Consider the following 23,795-nt stretch of genomic DNA (forward strand, 5'->3'; position numbering starts at 1 on the left):
CCTTAGCTACCACGTACCTCTACCACTGATGTTTATTGGTTCAGTTTGTTCTCTATATTGTATTGTAATGGATTCATGGCTGCTCCGGGAACGGCGATTTTGGGTGCCAGTCCAAGCTCTAATTTAATTGAAAGTATACTGTACAAGTCGTACCTGAGTATAAGTCATAGGACCAGCCATATACCAAGTAAATAGTGTTTGGGTATTTTGGCCATTTTTCTCTCTGTATTGAAGTGTTGCTAAATGTTCTTATTGTATCCATGATGGGCTGTGCAGTGATGCTAACGGCGCCACAGAATCCAGGAGGCGCCAAAACGGGTGGGAAGAAAAACAAAACAAAAAACACATTAAATACATTAGTTTCTGTTAGCTAAAATGGAAAATCTAGTAGACCTACACATTAAAATTCAAAGCAATGCCAAGTTATTAAAGCATATGTCGAAAGAAGTCCCCACAATGAAGCACCACTTTCTCCCAACTCGTTCTCTTCACCACCCTCTCTTGGCTGATTGGTATCTCTGACCGACCCAGCAGTGAACAAAGATAAACTTAGTAAACATGTCAAAAAGACATAAAGCGTCCAGATACAGTGAAGTATAAGCATCACTTGTCAGGAATTTAAGACAGTGTACAGGCAGTGCAGTTATTGCACAGCATTAATGTAGCACATTTGCAGTTATTGTGTGCAAACATACATAATTATCGCAGATATGAAATGGTTGATACTACATTCTGTCTTTGAGCTGGGTGACGTTGACACAAAGCTAGGATTGTGTCAAAGTCGCAAATTCCATGTGTGTGGATGGCATGAAACCCAAAAGACCAAGAATGCTGTTTTTTTTGGTACCTTTCACATAATGCAATTAGGCAACTAGGTATAACAGGTGCAGACCAGTGTACAACCACTGGTAACAACACAGAGGCATCAAAGAAAGCCTCCAGTTGGCTGTGGTTGAAGTGTAGAGAGCAGAGGGGGTAGCAAAATGCCAGTTGGACGCAGGCCAGGGCCTGATAAATTTTCGATGAGAGTGTCTGTTTTAAGACCCGAAAGAACACTGATGTTGACTTGAACACTTCACAATGTTTAATTTATGGAAATGAATCTTTTAATCAATGCAAGAGGCAAGTTTGACTTACTGACTAAGCAAGTTCCAACTAATCTTACTATGGCATGTCAATAAAAATATTACAATGCAGTTTTCTGTCAACAACTATTTAACTAATCCATATCTTGTACCAAAACATACAAAAAATACATTATTCACATTTACACTATGCTTGCATTGCCAGAAAATGTGAGCGACCCTTACTGTCTCACAGACACACGCATTAAACACTAAAGCAACACTAAGAAACTTTCAGTTTACGTTGATTATGGCAATGCCATATGGACAAAAGCGGTATGGTTATGTCTTAAGGAAGACCACATTTCCTATGAGGACAAGTGTATTGCGTCGTTTTTTGTGTTTTTTTTTTTTAACTCACTCCAGCGAGTGAAAACCGGGCCAATGTTGATCCTTGACTGTTCTTTCATCCGGGGTAGCTGTTGACGTATGCCATAAAGTAGTTGGCAAATTTGTAGTTTTTTTGTGTGGCAGTGTTCCTACCATCCTCCTCAAAGTTGCTTAGTGCTTAAAATGATACAGACCCCCTCAGGCTATGGCAAAGGTATCATTCAACTAGTTTTAAGTCGATGTTTTATCAGAAGAGTTATAAAAATATTTTATTAAGGTTGAAAAGTTCCTTAGTGCTACTAGCACTAAGGAATGGTACCTTTGCCATGGCCTGAGGGGGTCTGTATCATTTCTACTAGCACTAAGCAACTTTGAGGAGGATGGTAGGTACACTGCCACACAAAAAAATTGCTGACTGCTTTATGGCATATGTCACTTCCTCCTTTAACCATTTATTACAAAGACAGAAGTCAATTTGAATGTCGACGCACGATTACTGCTTTCATGGCAGAAGCTGCAAAACAACTGAAAAGTTTTGACCGAGGAGACAAAAAAGAAAACAAAAAGAGGGAAGCTACCTAGATAAAAGGATTAACATTGGCCCGGCTTTCACTCACTAGCATGAGCTCAAAAACGACGCAATGCGCTTGTCCTCATGGGAAATGTGGTCTTCCTTCAGGCATAACATTACCACTTTTGTCCATATGACGTCGTCATAATCAACATAAACAAAACGCCTTAGTGTTGCTTTCAAAGTGCATGCTTTTTAAATGTTCCCTTTAAATTAATTGTAACATGTGGTTCCTGATACAGGGTGTCCAGAAAGCACTTTTTTATTTTTTTTATTTAGATTTAAATGTACTTTAGTCATTTCAGGGCGGCACGGTGGACAACTGGTTAGCATGTCACAGCTCACAGGTCAGGGGTCTTGGGTTCTAGTCTGGGCTCCGGCCTCCCTGTGTGGAGTTTGTATGTTCTCCCCGTGTCTGTGTGGGTTTTCTCTGGGTACTCCGGTTTCCTCCCACATTCCAGAAACATGCATGGTAGGTTAATTAAACATCCTAAATTGTTCCTAGGTGTAATTCTGAGGGTGTATGGTTGTAGGTCTATGCAGGGCACTGCGATTGGCTGGCAACCAGTTCAGGGCATACCAGGCCTACTGCCCGAAGACAGCTGGGACAGGCTCCAGCATACTCGCGACCTTCGTGAGTATAAATGGATGGATGGATGGATGGATGGAGTCATTACAGGAAAAACTCAAAATTCGTCTGTGCTGAATCATCTGCTCAAATAGTTTTGCATATTTTGCAGCAGATTCAGTTGCTTCACATAATCTACTTAGTGCTTATTTCGTAAATTAATTTCTTAATTTCTGAAAACCAGAAAGGTGCATGTGTCTGAAAGCTACAGTGTGTAATAAGTGCCTACTAGATATCCCTATATCATATAATGCAGCCGAAGCACGTGCATTTTGAAGCACACACACAATGGTGGCTCAGAGAGACCACACTTTGCAAGCCTACCACCAATTCTTATTTTGCGCCAGCGAACAAGCATATCGCCGATCTAGCCTTCGGTGTGAAGCAACGGCGAGCAACGCTGAAAGACAGAGTGATCCGGATTTAGCCAGAGCAGCTAACAAGAGAGGCTAGCAGGATTTAGTCGGAGCCATAGGCTGGAGTGACTAACAAGAATGGCTAGCAGGAGAAGCTAGTAAAAAAAAAAAAGTTAGTAAAAGCTTGCAAGCCCGAATCACGGGACTCAGCAGGCCCCAGCTGTGGACGATAAGTGGCAGTCGACCCATTGGGTCCAACACTACATGCAAGCACCACCACGGCTAACTACATTCTCGTTGTCCTGGTCATCCGTAGCAGGAAGATAGCGGCAAAACATGTCAGCCTCTTGTAAGGTGAGGCTCCAGCCATTTAATATAACAGTGATTAGCAAACCTACGATTATTTTTTAAAAAGTACGTTAATGTGATGTAATGTGAACGTATTTTTTAGTTATTTTAGTTCATCACTAGATGGCGCTAATGATTACACACTGTCACTTTAATTAGCTGATATGTTCATAATTATGAACAGTATGTGTGTGTATCTATACAGGGTGTCTACACAATGTACTGCACATATGAATGACATTTTTAAACAATGTTGAAAGTTGATCACTGTTAGCATTAATATAGGCGTGCATCTTATGTTGATACCAAACAGCAATGCATTGCTCACTTGAAATAGAATGAACATTGTTATCGCTGATTTCAGCTCATCCAGCATGTGTTCTGATACACTGCAGGTTTTGAAAAAAAAAATAAATCACATCCTAAACATTAGCTAAAATCTTTTTTTGCTAAATTGGTTAAACCAACTGCAATAGCATATTTACTTTTCACAATCACTTTCTTTCAGTTCTGGGACGAGCTTTAATTTCATTCTGCCAACTTTTTGAGCAATGCATGTACCAATATTGTGCTGCTGAGCTAATTTATGAGACCACATTTACACAATTTTCCCAGCTGCCCAGTTTCATGCCACCGTGGACAAAGCGGGATGTCGTGGGACAATGCTGGGGGGCGGGATAGGCAAGCGTGTGACAGACTGTGATTGCCTTAGATACCCAGGGATTATTTTTTTAAAGCTGTCAAAAAATTTGCCACAGCGTCACGGTGTGAATGAAAAATTTAGTCAAGCATAGTAAAATGGAGTGAACGCAAATAAATATGACAGTACACAATTGGGTGTATGAAAACTCAATGGGCGCATGACGTAGTGCGATGGGAAACATGTATCCCCCAATATCTCATGCTTCATGTTGTGGTTCTGCAGCATTTGGTGTGCATTTTGTCTCGATGGCAAACTGAAGACATTTCATCGTGTTCATCTGAGCATGTGATGGTGAAAGGGCCTAGCTCAATTATATGCATTCTACTCTGGTCTGACAGTGACACACACAGTCCGGGAGGGTCCATCACATTTATAGAGTAGAAAACTCACTGCCTGCAATTCATCTAAAGCTAAGCCATGTGTTTAATTGACCTTAAATGCCTGTTTAGAAATGATTAAAAACATTTCATGTACAGTATATAATATATGTTTTGTTTGGGAGCACATCCACTTTACAGTTCTGAGGTTATGGGTTAAAATCTGGACTCCCTGGTTTGAATTTTCATGTCCTCCCTGTGCCCGTGTGGGTTTTCTCCCGGTCAAAAACACTGGGCTAATTAAAGATACTAAATTGTCCATGGGTGTGAATGTGAGTGTAAATGGTTGTTTGTTTCTATGTGCCCTGCAATTGGCTGGCAGCTGGGATATGCTTCAGCAAACCCGCGAGCCTGGTGAGCATAGGTGGTACAGCAGAGATGGGAAGTAACAAAGTACAAATACTTTGTTACTTTACTTGACTAGTTTTTTCAGTACTGAGTATCTGTACATTTTACTTGATACATTTTCAAAACAAGGTCGTTACTTTTGTTTTTAAATGCATGAAAACATTTAAAATACTTGACCTGGAAGAAAAATCAGCTGTCAATGTCTCCTGGCTCCGCCAATAATATGAAGCGTTTCACACGGTCCCGTGCATCCCAGCTTGTGATTGGCTCTACGACACGCGATCACACGACGTGCAATTGGCACGTAGATTAGAACAACCCGTAAATATGGGGGCAATGTGCGCAGCCACAACAGAGGATCATTTGAACTTGATAGCAAGTCAGAGAGTCAATTGGCCGATGTATTCCCATTTTTGCTCTATTAGCTAATATCTTCCAAATTGACGTAGGAGAAAACATCAGGTAAAAATACTTTTTACTTCTACTCATCAGGTAAATTTCAGAGCCTGTACTTTTTTACTTTTACTTGAGTAATAATTTGAGTGAATACTTTTACTTTTACCAAAGTAATTGTACTTTTACTCAAGTAGAGAATGTCAGTACTTTCCCATCTCTGTGGTACAGAGAATGGATGCATGGATGTTTGAAAGTAAAATATTTGACCATATACACTGTACATTTGTTTTGTTGACAGATTTATTACAAAATTAAGTAAATAAATTGTTTTCCTCAAAATCGAAACAGATTTTTGAGCCACTCAAGGACGGTCACAGAGTTGTTGTGAAGCCACACCTTTGATATCTTGACAGTGTTCTCAGGGTCGTCCTGATGAAAGATGAAACAGCGCCACAGTCTGAGGTCAAGAGTGCCCTGGTGCTGCATTATTCATATTTCACTCTTTCCTGACTAATCTTCCAATTCTTGCTGCTGAAAAACATCCCCACAGCATGATAATGCCAGAAGCATGCTTCCCTGGCCAGGTGATGAGCTATGTCTGATTTCTTCCAAACATGATGTCTGGCATGATGTCTTCCGTCTTCCAATCTACCATACAGGCCTGATTCGTGGAGTGCTGCAGAGATGCTATAAGGGACATATTCTCCTGTTCACGCTTTAAGCCAATTTCTTACGCGCCTTCCTTACCCAGTTGAAATGCGCGGCGATTCTCCCATATCGGCTTCCGACACAGCCACCTGCGTAACCGGTGAAGGTGTGACCCATTGAATTGTGAAGATGCCTGCAAGTCCCGGATTGTGGAACTTTCCTGAGATGTAAATTTCCATAGAGATCCATTTGGACATTTGAAATATATTTCACTCTTCACACAGTACTTCTGTGGATTTCACAACCGGCATATGTCAAATAAAACAAATGTTTAAAAATCGAAGTCACAATTGCCATCATTAGAATTAGGGCTAAACGAATAATTGCAGTTGCAATTAAATCACGGTTTGACAAAACACGATTACGTAATCGTGAGAAGCGATCTAAATGCTCATTGAAGAAGGGAAAGAGGTGGGGGGAGCAGACTTTTCATCTGTGGTAGTGTCGCGTGTTTTTTTGTTGTCCTATATTTTGAAGCTAAATAGGTCTGTATGTGGCCATATGTTGTGTTGTCCGATTTCATGAATGAAAATTAGGACGGACGAAATGATTCTTGCTAGTCATTACTCACAGTCATTTAGGTGCCGCCGCCGCAGCCTCTTATAATGTACATGTATTGTAGCGTTGGTGAACTAATCAGGTCAAACAACAACTCTTTAATGACAATCTGCAAGTAACTATTGGCCGTAACCACGCTAGAACACAACAGCTCCAAACGCGCTTAGCTTACCAAAACAAAGGTCTGTGTTGCGTTATGTTGGGGACCTGTTTTGAAGACATGGATGACATCAAAATGGCTGCTACAACAGAGCTGCAGAGAATCCTTTAAGGAGTGCATGAAGGCATGGCAGAGACTGCTCGGAAAGTGGCTCCAGGGATATTACTTTAAAGGGGAAAACTTGTAGTTTACAGTTAAAATTTGAAATACCTCTTTTGTGACACCAGTCCTGTAACTTTTCTTCGAACGTGTTTATTACCATTGGTGTAGTTTGGAATAGTGAGAAACTGCACTGCATCAATTGCAGTATCCATTAAATCCATGAAGTTGAGAAAGTGTCATTTACCTGCTCCAGAAAAATTAGAAAGGTGACATTGGTGCCCAGTACAGCTGAAAGTGTCCCCTCGCTGGTGACAAGGTGGAGACCTTTGGGTGCTTGCATGGGACATTGCTGCCTCCTAGCTGTGTACTCCACAATGACTCCATTTGTACAGTTGTTTGAGACCACCTTCCTGTATCTAGTGAGGAGGGGGGGAAATACAAATGTGGGTATGACTGATAGAATGCCAAAACATACATTTCATTCTAATCTTGAAGGTAGAGTGATGGGAATTATTGAAAGCAGTACATGTTTTTTTAACTGTATTATTTTTAATGTAGTTAGTATCAAAAACAAAACAAGGTTGATTAAAATAAGCCAGGCCTAAATAAATAAAAATCTCACGGTTTACAGCTGTATGTATTTATAAACAATAAAGAATAATTTGTAAGTTTACAATCAATGCATCAAATGTCTACAAAGTAATACGTATTATTTACGAGAAAGTAATTTTCTGTTATTTCACAGTGTTTTTCTGGCCTCCCAGCTGCCGGAAAATTAGTTTTTTTTACGATTTCTTTATTATATATATTTTTTTACAGTGTATATCTCATTAGATGTCCTTTCAAAATAAATGTTAACACAATGAATGCTATCATCTATAGTACAGCACATCAATTGTAGTTATTTTCACTTTTAAAAAATTGTCAATTTACAAAGAAATTATGGTAAAATTGCACATTTTTACTGTTAATTTCTCAGTAAATATAAATGCTTTTTTTCTCCTTTTTTTTTTAGGGTTTTCATTTTACATTTTATTCCATTAAATAACAGACAAATATTTGTGAAATTATGATACATTTGTGAATGTATTTCTAATGGAGTTTTTGTTGTTGTAAAATAACAGAACTATTGTGTTTTTACAGTTACAGTGATTAGATGTTATTTTACATTTGATATTTGACTGTAAAATAAAAAGTAAAATACTGTAAAATAAAAAGTAAAATTATGTTATATTACAGCGTATTTTTACAGTGATGATTACTTTACAATAAGCGCATTGTTCTTGTGTGCGACCTTATTTTTTCTATAAATATATTCAAAAAGCTCACTAAATTCACTAAATGATATTTTCTTTAAATTCAACTAGAAAATTCAAGCATTTCTCATTTGAATTGTGGATAAAGTGGCTTCAAACGCTGCTGCCAGCTTCCAGCTGCCAAATACACAGTTGACTTGACTAAATTTTGCCTGAGGAATCTCATCGCCATGCTGACATGCCAATCGGTTAGATTGTCCATGAGCAGCTGGCACTCCTGGATGAGGTGAAGGGCATAAAGGAATGTCGCATTGAAATCATACACTAAGGACATGTTTGAAATGACAGGAAAATCTTCTAAATTGTAGGCGAGTCTTTTGGGGTAAAATGGAGGAAAATAATTAAATAGCACTGTATATGCCCTGGTCGTGGGACGAGAGCCAGGGTAGATTCGCAATCATTCAACATTTACTTTTGTATTATCCATCCATCCATCCATTTTCTTAACCGCTTTTCCTCACAAGGGTCGCTGGAGCCTATCCCAGCTGGCTTCGGGCAGTAGGCGGGGTACACCCTGAACTGGTTGCCAGCCAATCGCAGGGCACACTTTTGTATTAATTATACTTTACTAATTCAGCTAGGGAAAATTGTCCTCACGTTCCATTTTTTTGTTGTTGGTGGTGAATGTGTGCGCACATACACGAATGCACACACACAGAACCATTTCACAGGTGGGTAGGTGTCAGAGCTTTGCTCAAAGGAACTCGCCTCTCTTCAGTCAGTCTACAAATAGTAATAGACTTTATATAGAGTAGAAATGTGTTGTGAATTTGTTACAGGGTTCTTTTCAACCTCGTCAAAAATAAAACAATTTTCACATTGCAACCAACTTCAGGTCAATTGAAATGTACAACTCAAGTGTACTTTTATAATTGCACTGTCTCTTTCCACAGAGCACATTCCAGAATGAAACCTTCCAAAAATAGCCTCAGATACAGCACCCCTCGCATGTCACGCTGGGCAGTAAATGGTACATTTTCAGTGTTTTTAACTTTCAATTAACACATAACAAATGTGGCCCCGCTGTTGTCCACTTATAAATAATGACAAAACTATAATTATAAAAATTAACAATCAATTCTGTCGTCACCTGACCTATTAAATGCTGAAATTTGTCCTATGTTAGGGACTTGTTAGGCATGCCCGGGTTTGGCCTTTGACTTCCTAAATGAAGGAGTGAGCAAAAATGTAAAAGTTTATCACTGTATGCAACTGCAGCAGAATAACTGAGTGTGAACCTTTGTTAAATAAAATAAATAATAAATAAAAGGTCTGAAAAAAAGTATTATCGAACATCCCTAATTTTAAGTCGCCTGCATTTTCATTGAAATGGTAAAGGAATACCACAAGAGACTGCAATATTGTGAGATGCAATATACTGTAGGTGCCAACAAATAGGTTCTAAAAAGTGATGTTTTGGTACACTGAACAATGGGAAGAGTAAAAGGCATCAATCTGTTAAACAGAGTTTTATGTAGGAAGGTTCCTGCCGTACATATTGTGCCCAGTTAATTTCATGAAGTCAAATTCATTGGTTAGGTCCAATCAAGTTTTCATCTCAAAAGTCATTCGTTGCAAGGAGATGCATCAGAGCTCAGATTTAGGTATCAACAGGCAGTATTGTGGCTAGGTTTATGAAGAACTTTGAGAGCATTAAAAAAAAAAAAAACATTTTGGTTGCCAACAACAAAATGTGGGAAAAGTGTCATTTTCTAGTTTTTTTTAATTTTATTTCATTTTTTACATTTTACACATTGCCATTTCCCTCTTTAATTTACCATCAGCCAACCATTATTTATTTATTTATTAACTTTTAGGACATCCTTTATTTAGATTAATTTATTGAAGATGGTGACATTGCTAGCATTAGTATATAGCCCTCAGCTCTCATATCCATTAGTCTGTCTTTCTTGGCCTTCAGAAACGTTAATGTATCTTGAGCTACACGTTTAACCAAGGCTTGTGAATCAATTGTCATCCCGTGTTTACCCAGTGCTGTTCAGGAAGGTCATCCCTGTATTGCAACTCCTGGACATCACAGATGGATGGAACCAAAAGGCAGGAGTACACCTGCCATCAGTCCGTCGGTCATAGCCATAATCACTGTAGGGATCCAAACACATACAATACCATTATCCAATAAAGGTATGTCCATTTGGAACTGACTCGCTGTCCTGTGTGAAAGATACCCATTTTAAGTCCACCTAGGATTTTACCTGTTTCAGGTGTACTGTCGTAGCTACGAGAGATGCACCAATCTCATTTTTTTCCCAGCCAGAGTCTGAAGTACAAGTTGCCGGCACAGAGATATGTGATAATGTTTTTTTAATGTTTTGTTTTAAATGTTATGTGTTTTGTTAAAAAAAACAAAAACTCACAAACCTTTATATAACATGGCATACATTTTCACTCAAATATAACACTTTTATACACAACCAAAGTTTGTTCAAAACACAAAGAATGTTGTGGCAAGACTACAAGAATGGAACTCATTTGTTATGAGTGCCTGTGAGTGTAATCTTACTGTATATGTTGCTGTGCCGTTTGGTTCAAATATTCACCGGTTAAAGGTTTATACAGCAACATTCATGCTATTTTTTAGCCTGACTATGACGTTTAGCATTTTTAATTAGCATTACACTGGTGGAGATGTAGCTATGTGTTTGCAGTATGTGTCTAGTTCAACTTGCATTGCGTCGTTTGTCTTTTTTTTTTTTACTCGCAACTGCCATCTGTGGCATAAAGTGTAACTGCAGCCTCTGTGGAGTCAACTTAAACTGGCCTCTTCTTGTTTTTTTCAGTTTCCATCCCAATTGTGTCATACGCTAGTTAACACAACACTACATGTCCACGGGAACAAAGATGATGTCACCCTCCACCACTCCACCCCTCCCCACCCCGTAGAAACTGTGGAGTGTTCAAGGGCGAACGCTCTACATTGAAGGGAAGATACAAGCTGAAAGGCGCAGTCACAGTTAAAAAGTCAGGAATCTTTGTACTCATCTGGGCATTAGTGGAGCATGCACGACATAGAAAAATCTTTAACATTAACATTTTAAACTCAGCAAAGCATCTTTAAATATACATAGTGTTTATTGTGTGTGCATAGTTTTACATGAAAGTTCAACTTGAGTATCAATAAACAATCTACCAGACTGGACACAGCACGCTCAGGGCAGAAGAGTATAGTACAAATATGATTCGCTTGTATCGGGTGTCATAGTATCGGAGCATTATTGCAAGTCAAAGTACAAGCACAGACATAGAGTATTGGCACCGGTGTCTGTACCAGATGTGATCGGGCTGCCAGATCATATCGCGGTCGCCCAACAAACACGCCACGCTACAGGATTGGCTGGAAATTTTCCAGTGGACGTCAAACATTGGAAAGAAAATATTAAAGATGTAATTTAAATAACAAAATGTATGGACTCAAATTGTTAAAACGTAAAAAAAACTAAGAATATTAAGGCAAGATATATTGAATCATAATAAAATACATTGAATAAATAAATAAAGATAAATACACAAATTAATTGCCTGAGATGTGACAAATATTGATTGTATAGATTGCTAATGTGTTCCTATTATCATTAAGACAGTTTTTGTGATGTATTGTGATTTGTGAACAGCTAAAACAGAAAAAAAAACAAAGTGACATCGGCATAAGTATTGGCGCATCAATCCTATTGTAGCAAAGGGATAACAGAGGCAGAATACAGGCAGCCACATCCAGAGGGTGTTGTCGCTCTCAGGTGACATTGCCACACCAACTGTAATTATATTCATGAGTCAAGCAACAGGAGACGCAGACGCATGAACGTGCACTTTTGGCATGCACGGTCAGTTCTGTCTGAAAGGGACTGACAAAAAAACTCTGATACGCCAATTTACTCGGAAGCCAGTGTGAAAATGGCTCGACCTTGCAAAAACATTGTTCACTGAGATACAAGAAAATCCAAAAGTACTGCCTATTTAGTATTTTATAAATATTGTAAAATCACTGGAGAAATTGACATAACAAAACTACACTGTCAAAAGAAAATGGCAAATAATTGTCCCAATGAGTTCAACATGTACACAGATGCAAATGTGGTGTAATGGCTGATGAAAGCTATTGGGCTTTGTGTAATAGACAATTTTATATATCAAATTATTTTTTTTGATTTTCCACCATTTATGCACAAACCATACAAACAACAGTAACAATGTCTTCGCAAAAACCCTCACATACACACACAGAATACATAAGAAAAAGATGGCGACTTGAGAGATTTGAAAACTAGGTGCTTGACTGAAATTAAGAACAGCTTATTTGTCCAATTTAGTTGTCCACTGCCGGGAGCTTTTGACTGTGATAGTCCAGAAATGGTTGCCAGACCTTGTAAAACCTTCGAACCAAGTCTCTAGTTGAAAATTTTAGTTTCTCGAGTTGTAGGTGTGCCATCACATCCTCGAGCCAGGATTGATGTGATGGACTAATGACTGACTTCCAATCAAATAAAATAAGGCGGCGAGCCAAAAAAGAGGAGGAGGCAACAGCATCAGATTGAGCAACAGATACAGTCAGTTCTTCAGGAACTACTCCAAATATCGTGACCATAGGATTGGGGCTAATCACTTTGCCGCACAGAAAAGAAAAGGTCTCAAATGTTGAAAGCCTGAATTGCGAGAGAGACGGGCATGACCAGAACATATGGCAAAGAGTGGCTGGAGCCTGGCGGCACCTAATGCAAATTGGATCAATATCCGGGTAAATCTCAGCCAACCTGCTCCTTGATAAATGTAACCCGATGTAGCACCTTAAACTGTAGTAACCCGTGTCTGATGCAGAAAGATGATGAAGGTATTCTTATAATTGCCACCTGCCAGGAATTATCAGGGATTTCCATTCCTATATCATTGCCCCAAGATTTCCTGATTCGGGCCAGTGATGTGATTTTGGATAACAGCATATATAGCTTGCTCACCACGCCTTTTTGTTTTTGTTGTTGTTGTTTTTTTTAGATAGAGCTCAGTATTGTTCATTCGGTAATCTTACCGATTGGACATGTCATCATCATTGCTCTCTCTCTCTTTTTATTTTTTATTTTTTTATGTGCATGTGCATGTGTGTGTGTGCATATGTGTGTGTGAGTGTGTGCTCATTAATTCACATAAAACCTATTAACATTTAAAATTTTAAATACTTCAGTATCCAGCTGGAGTCCTGAGGTTGTCAGTAGACCCGAGGAAAGATCAAAGAAAAGAAAGTAAAGTAAAATCCAGCACCGACCAGACATCACATAGTACCCACCGGGTTGCGAACCAGAATCTTTCACCAACCCCAGAAACATCTCAATTCCAACAAATTAGGGAGACATCAAGAGACCAAAGTAAAGACTGAGGAAAGGAAGGATGGATAGATGAAGCAGAGTGAGATCCACAGATATCAGCCTCCACCGATTCAACGACCAGAGGAAGAAGCAGATTGTGTTTGAATTTCGTTAGATACTGGTGCGGTGGATCCGGCATGCATGAATACCTCCACCAAAGAGTGGAGCCGTCGACCCCGGCCAGGACAGAGCAAGCACAACCCCTCAGGGCCCCCCAGGCCACGGCAGTGCCAAGGCACAACCCCCGGGCCCCGCAGGGGCCACTGCCGGAGAGCAAACCCAGGAGCCAGGAGCGCTCCCGACCCCAACACGGCCCGCGCCCCAAGCCCAACGCAGCAGAACGGGGCATGGCAGGCGCGCTAGGCACCTCACCGGCCCACAGCCCCCGCTCCCTCCACGATCCCCCACCCACACCCGCCACAACCCAGCCCCAGTCGCCCCCAGGCCACCAAACCCCACCCCAGCACTCTCCCACCCAGTCACCCGTAACCCCCTCCCTTACCCAACCAAGCCGCCACCGCCCACCTCCCCGACACCGCCCCCACCAGACCCCTAAACATCGGGGACCCCCCGTACCCAGGCCATCGTGTCGGAGAGGGGCCGGACAGCAGAGCGGCGAGGGCACCCGCGCCCACCTCCAGCCGCGTGGTGGGGCGGAACACTGGGGGCAGAAGGGGAGATGGGAGCACTGGGAGACGGGCGGTACCCCCGAACCCCAGGCCCATGTTTGTTTGTTTCTGTAAAAAATTAATTTGGGAATTAACAAAATCAACAAAACCTTGATCAGATAATAGCCGCGAATCAAGCTGCCAAAATCGTTGCGGGATTTCGTTATTCAGGAAGAGCAATGACATTGTTACCGGACCATGATCTGAAATAACGGCTCTCACAACTGCTACCACTCAAGTGTGGGAGGAGCTTCTTATCCAGCTAAAAATAATCAACCCTGCTGTAAGACTGATGTGTGGCTGAAAAAAAGAGAGAATTGTTTAGATAATGGATGCAAATACCTCCATGCGTCAGTCACACCATACAATACGATACCTTGATCTGTCACGCTGAGGCCATAGAACTGTATTCAGATCGCCTCCCAAAATCAGACTATGTCTATTTATATCTGGGAATTGGGAGAACAAATCACTAAATAATTTAGAATTGTCCCAATTGGGAGCGTAGACACATACCAATATCAACGGCAGATTAAACAAAAGGCCCTGTACAATAACATATTGGCCATCACTGTCACATATCACTTTAGCTTGCACAAAATGTACATCCCTATGGATAGCAATGACAGCGCCGTGAACTTTATATATAAAGATAGAGTGAAAGATTTGTGAATGGCCACCCCTCCTCAGCATATTGTGGTTCTTATTAGGCAAATGTGTCTCAGTCAAGAAGGCTATATGAGTTCTTAATTTGGATAAATGTGCAAACACCTTGCTGCGCTTCACCGGATGGTATATCCCTTTAACATTCCAGGTCACAAATTTTGTACCAGCGCCAAATCTACCAGATCAGATACAGCCTGACTGTGACCACAGAAAAATTATATATATATATATATATATATATATATATATATATATATATATATATATATATATATATATATATATATATATATATATATTACAAATTACAATCTTGGAAAAGAAGAAGGGATAATTAAAAAAACTTTCAAGACCAGCTATTGTCATTTTGTAATTGAAGAACAATTCTAATCAGAATGTGGCACAACCTCAATGAAAAATAAAAGCCTCGTATGACCTATGACAATAAAACGATCAGATTGCTCCAAAAGCCCCTGGTTAACATATGAATGATTTTCTGCCTTCAGCCTCCTTGAGATAATCCCGGTGGAAAATAAAAATGTTTTACATAACCACTTATAAAAATGTAAATGAAATAATGAAATAAATAAATACAAATTAGAAAAATATATACGAAAAAAACAAGTACCAAAGAAAAAACAAATTGAAAAATCCCCTCTAACGATGACATCCACATCCATTTGATGACGTAAGGTTGGTCGTGAACCGAGCCCGCTAGACAGCAAAAACAACGAAAGAAAAAAAATCTGCACTGCGGACCCTCAATCGTCGTAATAAAACCAAGGTAGTTCCTGGCTGAGCGCAAAAGTCAACAAGTGGGAGCAATGTTTACCACACAGTAGATATACATACCTGTGGCTTTCACCGGGAAATAGAACCAAGAAAGGAAGAACGAGGGGGGGAAAAAAAACATACCAAAGTTGGGACCCTTGTGCCGTCCACTAAGCTTGAGTCCGTCGAGCTCTGAATCCGCACATCAAAGACATAGTCCTCCCGACGGGTGCCGCTGCCTGTTGTGGGTCCTCAGTCCTCACCGACGCTACTTGGATTGCAGATTGTTTCGTATGTAGTCCTTGGCTTCTGCCGGATCCTTAAAGCTTGCACGTTTACCATCCGACACCGTGATCCTCAGCTCCGCAGGCCGAAACGGGCACCTTCATAAGACTGGAGCAAGCCACAAACTTCGTTAAATTTTGCCCGCTGTTCAGCTACCGTGAGCGTGAAATCTTGTTGCACTTGAATGGAATCGCCGTCCTCGGTGGTCGCCGTCATGCCATCTCTCGCTTTCTTCAAGATTGCCTCTCTCTCCTGGATGTAATGGCATCTGAGATGGAAGCTCTCAGTAGCCCGTCCTCACTCCTCTTGTGTAAGGTGTGATGAGCGATAGGTAGGCAACTTTGGGAGGGCATTTGCATCTCACACTGAGAAACGAACTCGGTGAGTCACTTCCCGTCCTCTCTCCCCTTATTAATTCCAGTTATGCACAAGATGAAACGGCACAATCGAGCCTCCGTGTCTTCGGTCCGGGCTTTATGGCCCGCCAGTTCTTTTTGCACTCCGGCTATTTCACGCTCCATGGCGACAATAATATCTGACTGACCACTGGCGGAAAAATACTTGTGTTTTGTTGTTGAAGAAAAGTAATGACATTGTGGGCAAATATAGTGTGGGGAAGGGGCTGAGATGGTTAATGTTGCGTACGGATTATGTTATTTTAATCAGAGAATAGAAAGATAGTGTGCTGTTGAGGATGACATCCAGATTCTTAACCTGAGGAGTAGGGGAACTAAATAACATCTGAGATGGAGAAACTGTCAACTTTGAAAGTTGGGATTTGGTGCCAATTAGGAGAACTTCTGTTTTATCTCTGTTTAATTTCATGAACTTTGATGCACAGGAGCTGAGGAAGAAGTGTGGATGTTAGACATGTTTGCCTTAAAGGTAAAAATGGATGTAATCCACAAAGCAATTAAAGACACTATTAAATGTAAGTAAAATTATTCTGGGGGGCGGGGGTTGATGATGGAAAGCAGGGGCACCAGGATGGAGCCTTGTGGAACATCTGTAGTGACTGGACAGGCAACTGACTCGTATGGACATATGGACTCAAGATAGAAGATTATGGTCGGACAAATACAATGATGACATCAAAAATAGCTTTTAAGAGTTGATATATTGCTATTTCTTATTCTTTCTTGATAAGAACAACAATATGAAAGCCTTAAGTTCTTCCATCTGGGGCGCGGCATGGCTCAGTGGTAGAGTGGTCATCTCCCTACCGAGAGTTTGTGGGTTCGATCCTCACCCCTGGTGACCATGTCAAAGTGTCTTTAAGCAAGACACTGAACTGATTTGCTCCCAATGGTCCTGACAGCGCCCTGCGTGGCAGCAGTCGGACATTGGTGTGTGAATGGTTGAATGTCAGGCATTGTAAAGCGCTTTGGGCACCATATGGTGTTGTTAAAGCGCTATATAAAAAACATTCCATTTACCATTTTACCATCAATAGCTATGGAATTAAAAACTAATATTTTCTGTCTTTTAGTCACATGGATTGTATTGGTGCAACACATTAAAATGAACAAGAAATTAAAGGAAACAACATAGAGTAACAATTTGTCACACAACAACAGGCAGTTAAATAACACCACCACAAAACACTTGAATAATACCGAACCAAAAACCAAAGAATACAAATGTGTTTTGAGACATTTAAAGATGGGCAGAGAGGGGGCTTGCTAGTGATTGGAAACTGAAGCTTCATAAACCGTATACGATATTTTTTTAAACTCTTTTTTGCTCTCAGCCCTTGATTTAAAGATGCATTGGAAATGTAATCAATTGCCATGGAAATGTAATCAATTGCCATTTGAATTTTATACCAAGCGCACCATCTAGAGGAGTAAAAAAAAATTGCATATGGTTGATGAAGCTTCATTTACCAATCACAAGGGCTTGCCTAACAGTAGTGGGAGATCATTCCAACTATATACATACATATACATATATACATACAGTCAGATGGCATATTTTCACTGCAACCAGAAAGTTGCTAGTTAATTGTTGCAGCATATTACCAATGTGTTTTGGTTGGAAATATTGTCTGGGATTATGATACTGTCAATTCTGGTGCAAAGAGTTTTGTTGTCAATGTCCTTTAATTTCCCAAATGAGGTGACACGTGGATACTTGATGGCAGTGGCAGAGAATGTGATGAGGAAGTTAGTTATGTGGAGACCATCAGCAGAAAAGAAAATTATTTATACATCAGGCTGAGTTGTACTACTCCCGAATGCTTTTTGGGGAATATTCCGTTCAACTCTCAGGAGCTAATCTGAGGGAATATGATGGTTATAAAATATAAAAATCTCACCATTCAAAGTCAGCCTCTGTGCAGTCGCAAGGACCTGACGACATTGAAACCAAGTACAACTTTCCCATCACACACCTGGACGTGGGTCTCAGCTTCCGATAGATGTTTTTCACTCCCATCAGACAGGGCTCCCCCTGTAGATCAATTTCAAAAAGTGGCAAGAATTAAAGATGCACATTTTTCCAACCGTCACATCTGCCATAAATAACAATCATCAATGTATGCTTCACACTGTGCGGAAATGCACATTTGCGTTGTTAAGATTTACTGTAGAATGGCATGCCTATGTGTTTTGGGGATTATGCTGTGTGCTATTCTCAACATCTTTACAGATCTCTTGTGATTCTGACTGAGTTTCACTTGTGTGTGTGTGTTTTTTTGGGCTATTTTTTTCCCACTGCACCTCTTCTTAGCACAACATTCTGCCTTTGTGCATTAGGTGTCACTTGTAAGATGTCTAAAGATTCTGGCTACTTCACTAATAGAAAATTCCAGCATCTAAACCTGGCTATTTAATCTGTTTTAGTTTTTGAAGTGTGATTGACAGCAGCGCAATATGGAAGAAGGTATTTGTTTGAATCTGAGTATGTGGGTGCCGAGATTAAAATGAGTTATGTCAAAAGAAGGAAAACAAGCTTCCATCTTGGCTTCTGGTGTTATCAGGTTGAGGGCTTCCTACGTATGCACACAAAATGATTTACTTGGAGCACATGTCACAGATGTATACTAGCATTTACAAACATCAGAAATCCGAGTTGATAGTATCTCTCTGTAATTTGAGAATTGATGGTGAAAGTTTAGAAATATTTGACCTCTTTTTTTCATTATTTAAGATTCTGAGGACAATTCTTAAATCTGGCATGTATTGTTTAAAGAGGTTTCTAACAGACCTAAAATGATGCCTGTGAACATAGTGAACTGGATATCAATCAATATTCTAATCATGAAGGCCGCAGAATGAATAACAAGTTCTTGCATTTTCATTTGATTGTACACGTCTACAATGTGCAGCAGTCAGTGAGTGTTTTGTTGTTTTCCAAGCCTCAATTAACCTCTAAAGCAGGACTGGTCTAGCACAAAGAAATTGGCCCTGGCATTTTTTTACTTAGACCGGCTCCTCATTATTAGCACAGCGCAACCGATGAGTGATTTATGTATGTGTTACCTGAAGGAATGTATTTTACTATTATCCCTGCCTGGAGTTGGCAACTATAGTTGCATTTAATAAAGTAGTAAATAGAAAACTGGGTAAGAACAAACAAGCAAACAAACAAACATTCATACATCCATTTTCTGAACCGCTGATCTTCATGAACAAACGAGGAAAAAAATACTGTATTTGGAAGTTCTGGAGTTATGAATGGTGCAACATCCTAAACACTGTACAGTAATATGGGAATATCCCACAAATGCTTTTTTCATCTTATTTCATTGGATTCTATAGTATCTATTCCATAACTTTAAGGTGCATTGTGGAGTTAAAAATGTGGGCACCACCTTTTAAATAACCATTGTGAAAGGAAAATTAGTGGTACACTATTAAGTTTATTTTAAGCATATCTTTTTTTGTTGTTGCCCTATTTAGTTCAATTGATTATTTTATTAAAATCATCTCTATTATGTATTTTCTGGATATCCCTGATATGGGAGTTAAGTCTTCCATTAAAAAGCTCTAATAAGCCATTTGTAACATACAACAGGGATAAAGCAGCCCTCCAACAAAGCAACCACTGGTACGTCTCTTAAAAGCATTTTACATGGTCTTACTCTCAGTCAGTGAGGGGATGCCTTTTGCTAATACTTTTATACTTGTCTTACACTTACTTTGCAAATGTGCAATTGCAAAGCTTTTAATTATCATTCATTTTTGAGTGCTGTGAAATATTTTTTCAGCCAACTACCCAATAAGCAGTGCAAAGCATTTTTAGATGAAAAAGAAGATACAAAACAGAGTGCTGTGCCATCAGTATCTGATTGATGAATCTTTGGAATTCCATTTATAGTGGTTTCTGTAGGGCTATTTGGAAATAAAAAGAAAGTAATTAAAAAAAACTAATTATAAATATATAATTATTTATAACATAGAGGGCTCTATTTTCGTAGACTGGGGCATATGCGCTTGGCATAGAAGTGGCATAGAAGTGGGCGCATCTCAATTTTCAAGGTACACAATCCTACACTGTTAGGGGCCGTCTTCAGTTCCACACACAGCTGCCACACCTCCAGGGCTTCTGGCAATGGGGTACCGCAGGAATGTTATTTTCGCAAGGTCACGTGACTTCAGCAGGTTTAACCCGAAGGAGGTAAAAAATAAAGCCGGCTTGTTGACGACCTATGCTAGTAGTGCTTGTTTTGTTCTCGTGTATCTCCAGAAAAAAAACATGCAGAGTAAACACAGCTGTTATGGAACTTGCAGAAACGACTCCAGACACTACGAACGTCCACATATGAAGGATGTATTCTTTAATCGTTTCCCGAAGCCAAAACTTGAAAGGGATAAATGCGAAAGTGGATCAACTTTGTGCGGACGTCTAAAAGAGCTGTTTAACGCCAGCGAAGTGAGCGTTTCACCTTAATATGTAGTAAACATTTTGTTAGGGTCCATGCATGTTCCTACGATGACAATCCTGCCCTTGTCGGCCACCGCCGTCCAGAAGAGGTAAGCAATTGGCATTATAAAAAAAAAATTTTTGGGGCCGTTTGACACTACCCTGACTGCCGGATGGCAATAATGAATGCCGAGGAAAAATGCTAAAATGGCGTTGCCACTGTTGTTCGGACCTGTCATGCTTATCGCCTGAATTTTTTAAATTATTTTTATTTAATGAAAATGTATCTGTAGGGCTTTTTCTAAATTGAGGGAACAGGTTTATAAGCGGGAAGTACATAATAATTGAAATAATTGAGGTTTAACGAGTTTTGTTGGTTGTGTGAAAGAATTTCCGAGTGGAATTGCGATCGCTACACACACAAAAAAGCAATAAAAATGTACCCCCTCAACAACTATCAAAGACCTAAGACAAGATATGACAGACAGGGCATGTGATGCTAAAGGAAGGATAGCTTGTTGAAACTGGAGAATGTCAGTGTCGGTAACATAGGACGATGTTTTGAGGAGGAGGGGGAAAAAAACTTTACCTCTGGATCAGGTCGGCTCTTTTCCCGTCTTTTTCAGACATCGAACACTCAAGCCATCTCCTTAATTGAACATTGGTACGTTCTTCGACGTCTATACCAGTGAATTTGGCACCAAGGATATCATTCTCGGACATAATTAGTAGATTTAGTGCAGTAGACATCTCACTAGTCGACTGTTTACATAAGTCTAGCATGACTGGCCGGCGGAGTTTGACCCCTCGCTAGACTCATGAATGTTAAGTGTGTTGACGTATATCTTGCGGTACCCCATTTGCTAACAGAAAGTAGACTGAGCTCAGCATTAAGACAATCCCATTTGAGAACCACTGAAATAATCAGCCCAGGTACTACATGGTGAGTAAGTCAGTGTGTGTGTGCAAGCCTATTTGGTATCAACCTATTGTGGTGAAGCTTGCCAGCTATAAGGACAGAGTTGCTGTACTTCAGAGGGCTAAGAACCTTAAAGGTACAAATATATTTACCAATGAAGACTATACGGATGCTGTCAGGCAAAAAAAAAAAACGAGAATTGATTCCCAAGATGAAAGTTGCACGTGAGAGAAAAGTAGTGGAATGTAACTGAAAGTGTTCTTTTAATTTAATTTTATGTTAATTTATTTTATTGATTTATTTTTATGGATTTTTTGTTAATTTAAATGTCAATCATGGTAGTTTTTGTATCGATGCATCATATGCAAGTGCAGCAAGTTCCGTTTCTGTATGTTGCCAAACGCAGTCCTCGTTGTAACAGGCAATCCACGGCGACTACAAAAACGCTTAATTAAATCATCAACTTCCATGCGGTTGAAATTGTTTAAGTCTCCATTGCTTTCCATTACTCTTGACTACCGTTTGGTAGCCGGGTAACACGCTCCTACCCACATTGCACTGCGCGGTCCGAGATGCGCACTTCGCTTAATGGAGATGTGGACCTCACAAGATATCGATGTGCCAGGGGATCTACATCACTGGAGTCCTTCCATCTATACCTCAACAGGTTCATTCCAAGTTGGTGCATATTGAATTAAATTCATAGTTACGTTTGTTTGTCATTGTTACTAATTAGTAAATCATAAATCATTCATAATATTCTAATAATTGTCTTTCTTTTTTTTCAGTGCAAATGCCCTGCATTTCCAACTTCATCTCCTGGAAGGCCTAAAAAGGTGGAACCTTTTCTTCACCTACCTCAACGGAAGGTCCCACTTCCTCTGCCTCGGCAGCTAGTTCCAGCTCAGAGTCCTGCTTCTCCCTGAATCTGGAATCCCTGGCCTTGACAAAGTGGACAGTCTGGCAGAATGTTTGGTGGAGCTTCGGGAACAAAGTTCTCTCACCCTAAGTGCTCAGCAGGTATGTACGCTTTTCATGCTTGTGTACTATGTAGTCTATGCAATTTTGGCAGGTTGTGAGTGACAGAAGCACTAGGAGGCAAGTTTCGTTTTTAAATATCTAATGTTTAAATTAAGCTCATAACTAATAAAGAATAGTCAAAATGTCATTCTGCCAACTAAACAAATGATTATTTGAAGAACAACAAATTTGTTAATATCATAATACATTATTTGTGTATGAAACCATTAAATATTAACTCAACACTTTTACTCATTAACTTGACTGTATATATAATTGACTACGACAAGCAAAGGATTGTATTTGCTGCCAGACATCAGAGCAAGCTGACTACAGGACGGTTTAAATCTCCTAAGAGGCAGGAGTTCACTCCAGGGGTGGACAGTTCGAAAAGGCATGCTCTCATCACGACTGCTTCACTTGCTCAATGGCCAGATTGCTGTCACCTTATTGAATTTGTGCGGTTTTGTGCGATTCATCAAACTCCCAGAAAAGGGGGAATGGCATTGTCTCAAGATGAGATCTCTAGCAGACTACCGCAGGATCAGGCAGTTGATAGTGACAAATGGACAAGTTATGCAACAAACAAATCTACAGCTTATATATGTGAGTCACACACCTCTGGTGCAGTGGCACAACAAGCGAGTCAAGAGGCAAGAGAGTGCTGTGCTGATTCAGAGCCTTAACTTGCCCAGTCGGTTGTCTGTTTCAGCAGCAAAAGTTAAACTCCCAACTCTACCCTCTCCACCAGGACACCCTCACCAATATAATCTCTCATTCAGAACTATTGGCCAAGCAAAATTTAAGAGAAAATTGCCTCAACAGCAGCTCTAACAACCACCTTCTCATTCCGAACAGCAACTCCAACAACCAGCTCTTTTCCACCAGCAGCTCTTTTCCACCACCTCTTTCGCAACATCGGCTCCAACAGCCAGCTCAAACATTAAATCCACCACAGTATCAACAGAAAAAATTGTGATTCCTATTACCCATGCTTCAGGCAGTGCCTCATATGGGTCATTTAGTGACTTCTGTTGTTCCTCCTCCAAAAAAGATTGTCCGAATTTTTTTGCATAACTCGGAAAAAATGTGGGAAATTTTGCATTAAAGACACTGGACATAGCTAGTACAAGGGCTAATCTACTGTTCTACAGTAGAAACATCCTCTAAGGAGGAATGGCTGGAGGAAATAAAAAATAA

At 40.0% G+C, this 23,795-nt stretch overlaps 1 protein-coding gene across 8 annotated transcripts in view; it reads right to left on the reverse strand.

The window, feature by feature from the left end:
* sorcs1 (sortilin-related VPS10 domain containing receptor 1) overlaps positions 1–23,795 on the reverse strand; it is a 223,613-nt gene that overhangs the window by 26,967 nt on the left and 172,851 nt on the right. For all 8 annotated transcript variants that reach the window (XR_015095776.1, XR_015095777.1, XR_015095775.1 and 5 more), the window contains exons 16-18: positions 18,108–18,241; positions 10,015–10,128; positions 6,954–7,125 (exon numbers count right to left, since the gene is read on the reverse strand). Coding sequence is in view for 5 of the 8 variants with exons in the window: in XM_086082258.1 (XP_085938384.1) it covers positions 6,954–7,125; positions 10,015–10,128; positions 18,108–18,241 (420 nt within the window). In the remaining 3 variants the exon portion in view is untranslated. The remainder of the gene's footprint in view (positions 1–6,953; positions 7,126–10,014; positions 10,129–18,107; positions 18,242–23,795) is intronic.

The sequence above is a fragment of the Leptonotus elevatus genome, chromosome 8 (genome assembly GCF_054856555.1).
Source record: "Leptonotus elevatus isolate MCC_2025b chromosome 8, RoL_Lele_1.0, whole genome shotgun sequence".
In the NCBI taxonomy this organism is placed as follows: Eukaryota; Metazoa; Chordata; class Actinopteri; order Syngnathiformes; family Syngnathidae; genus Leptonotus; species Leptonotus elevatus.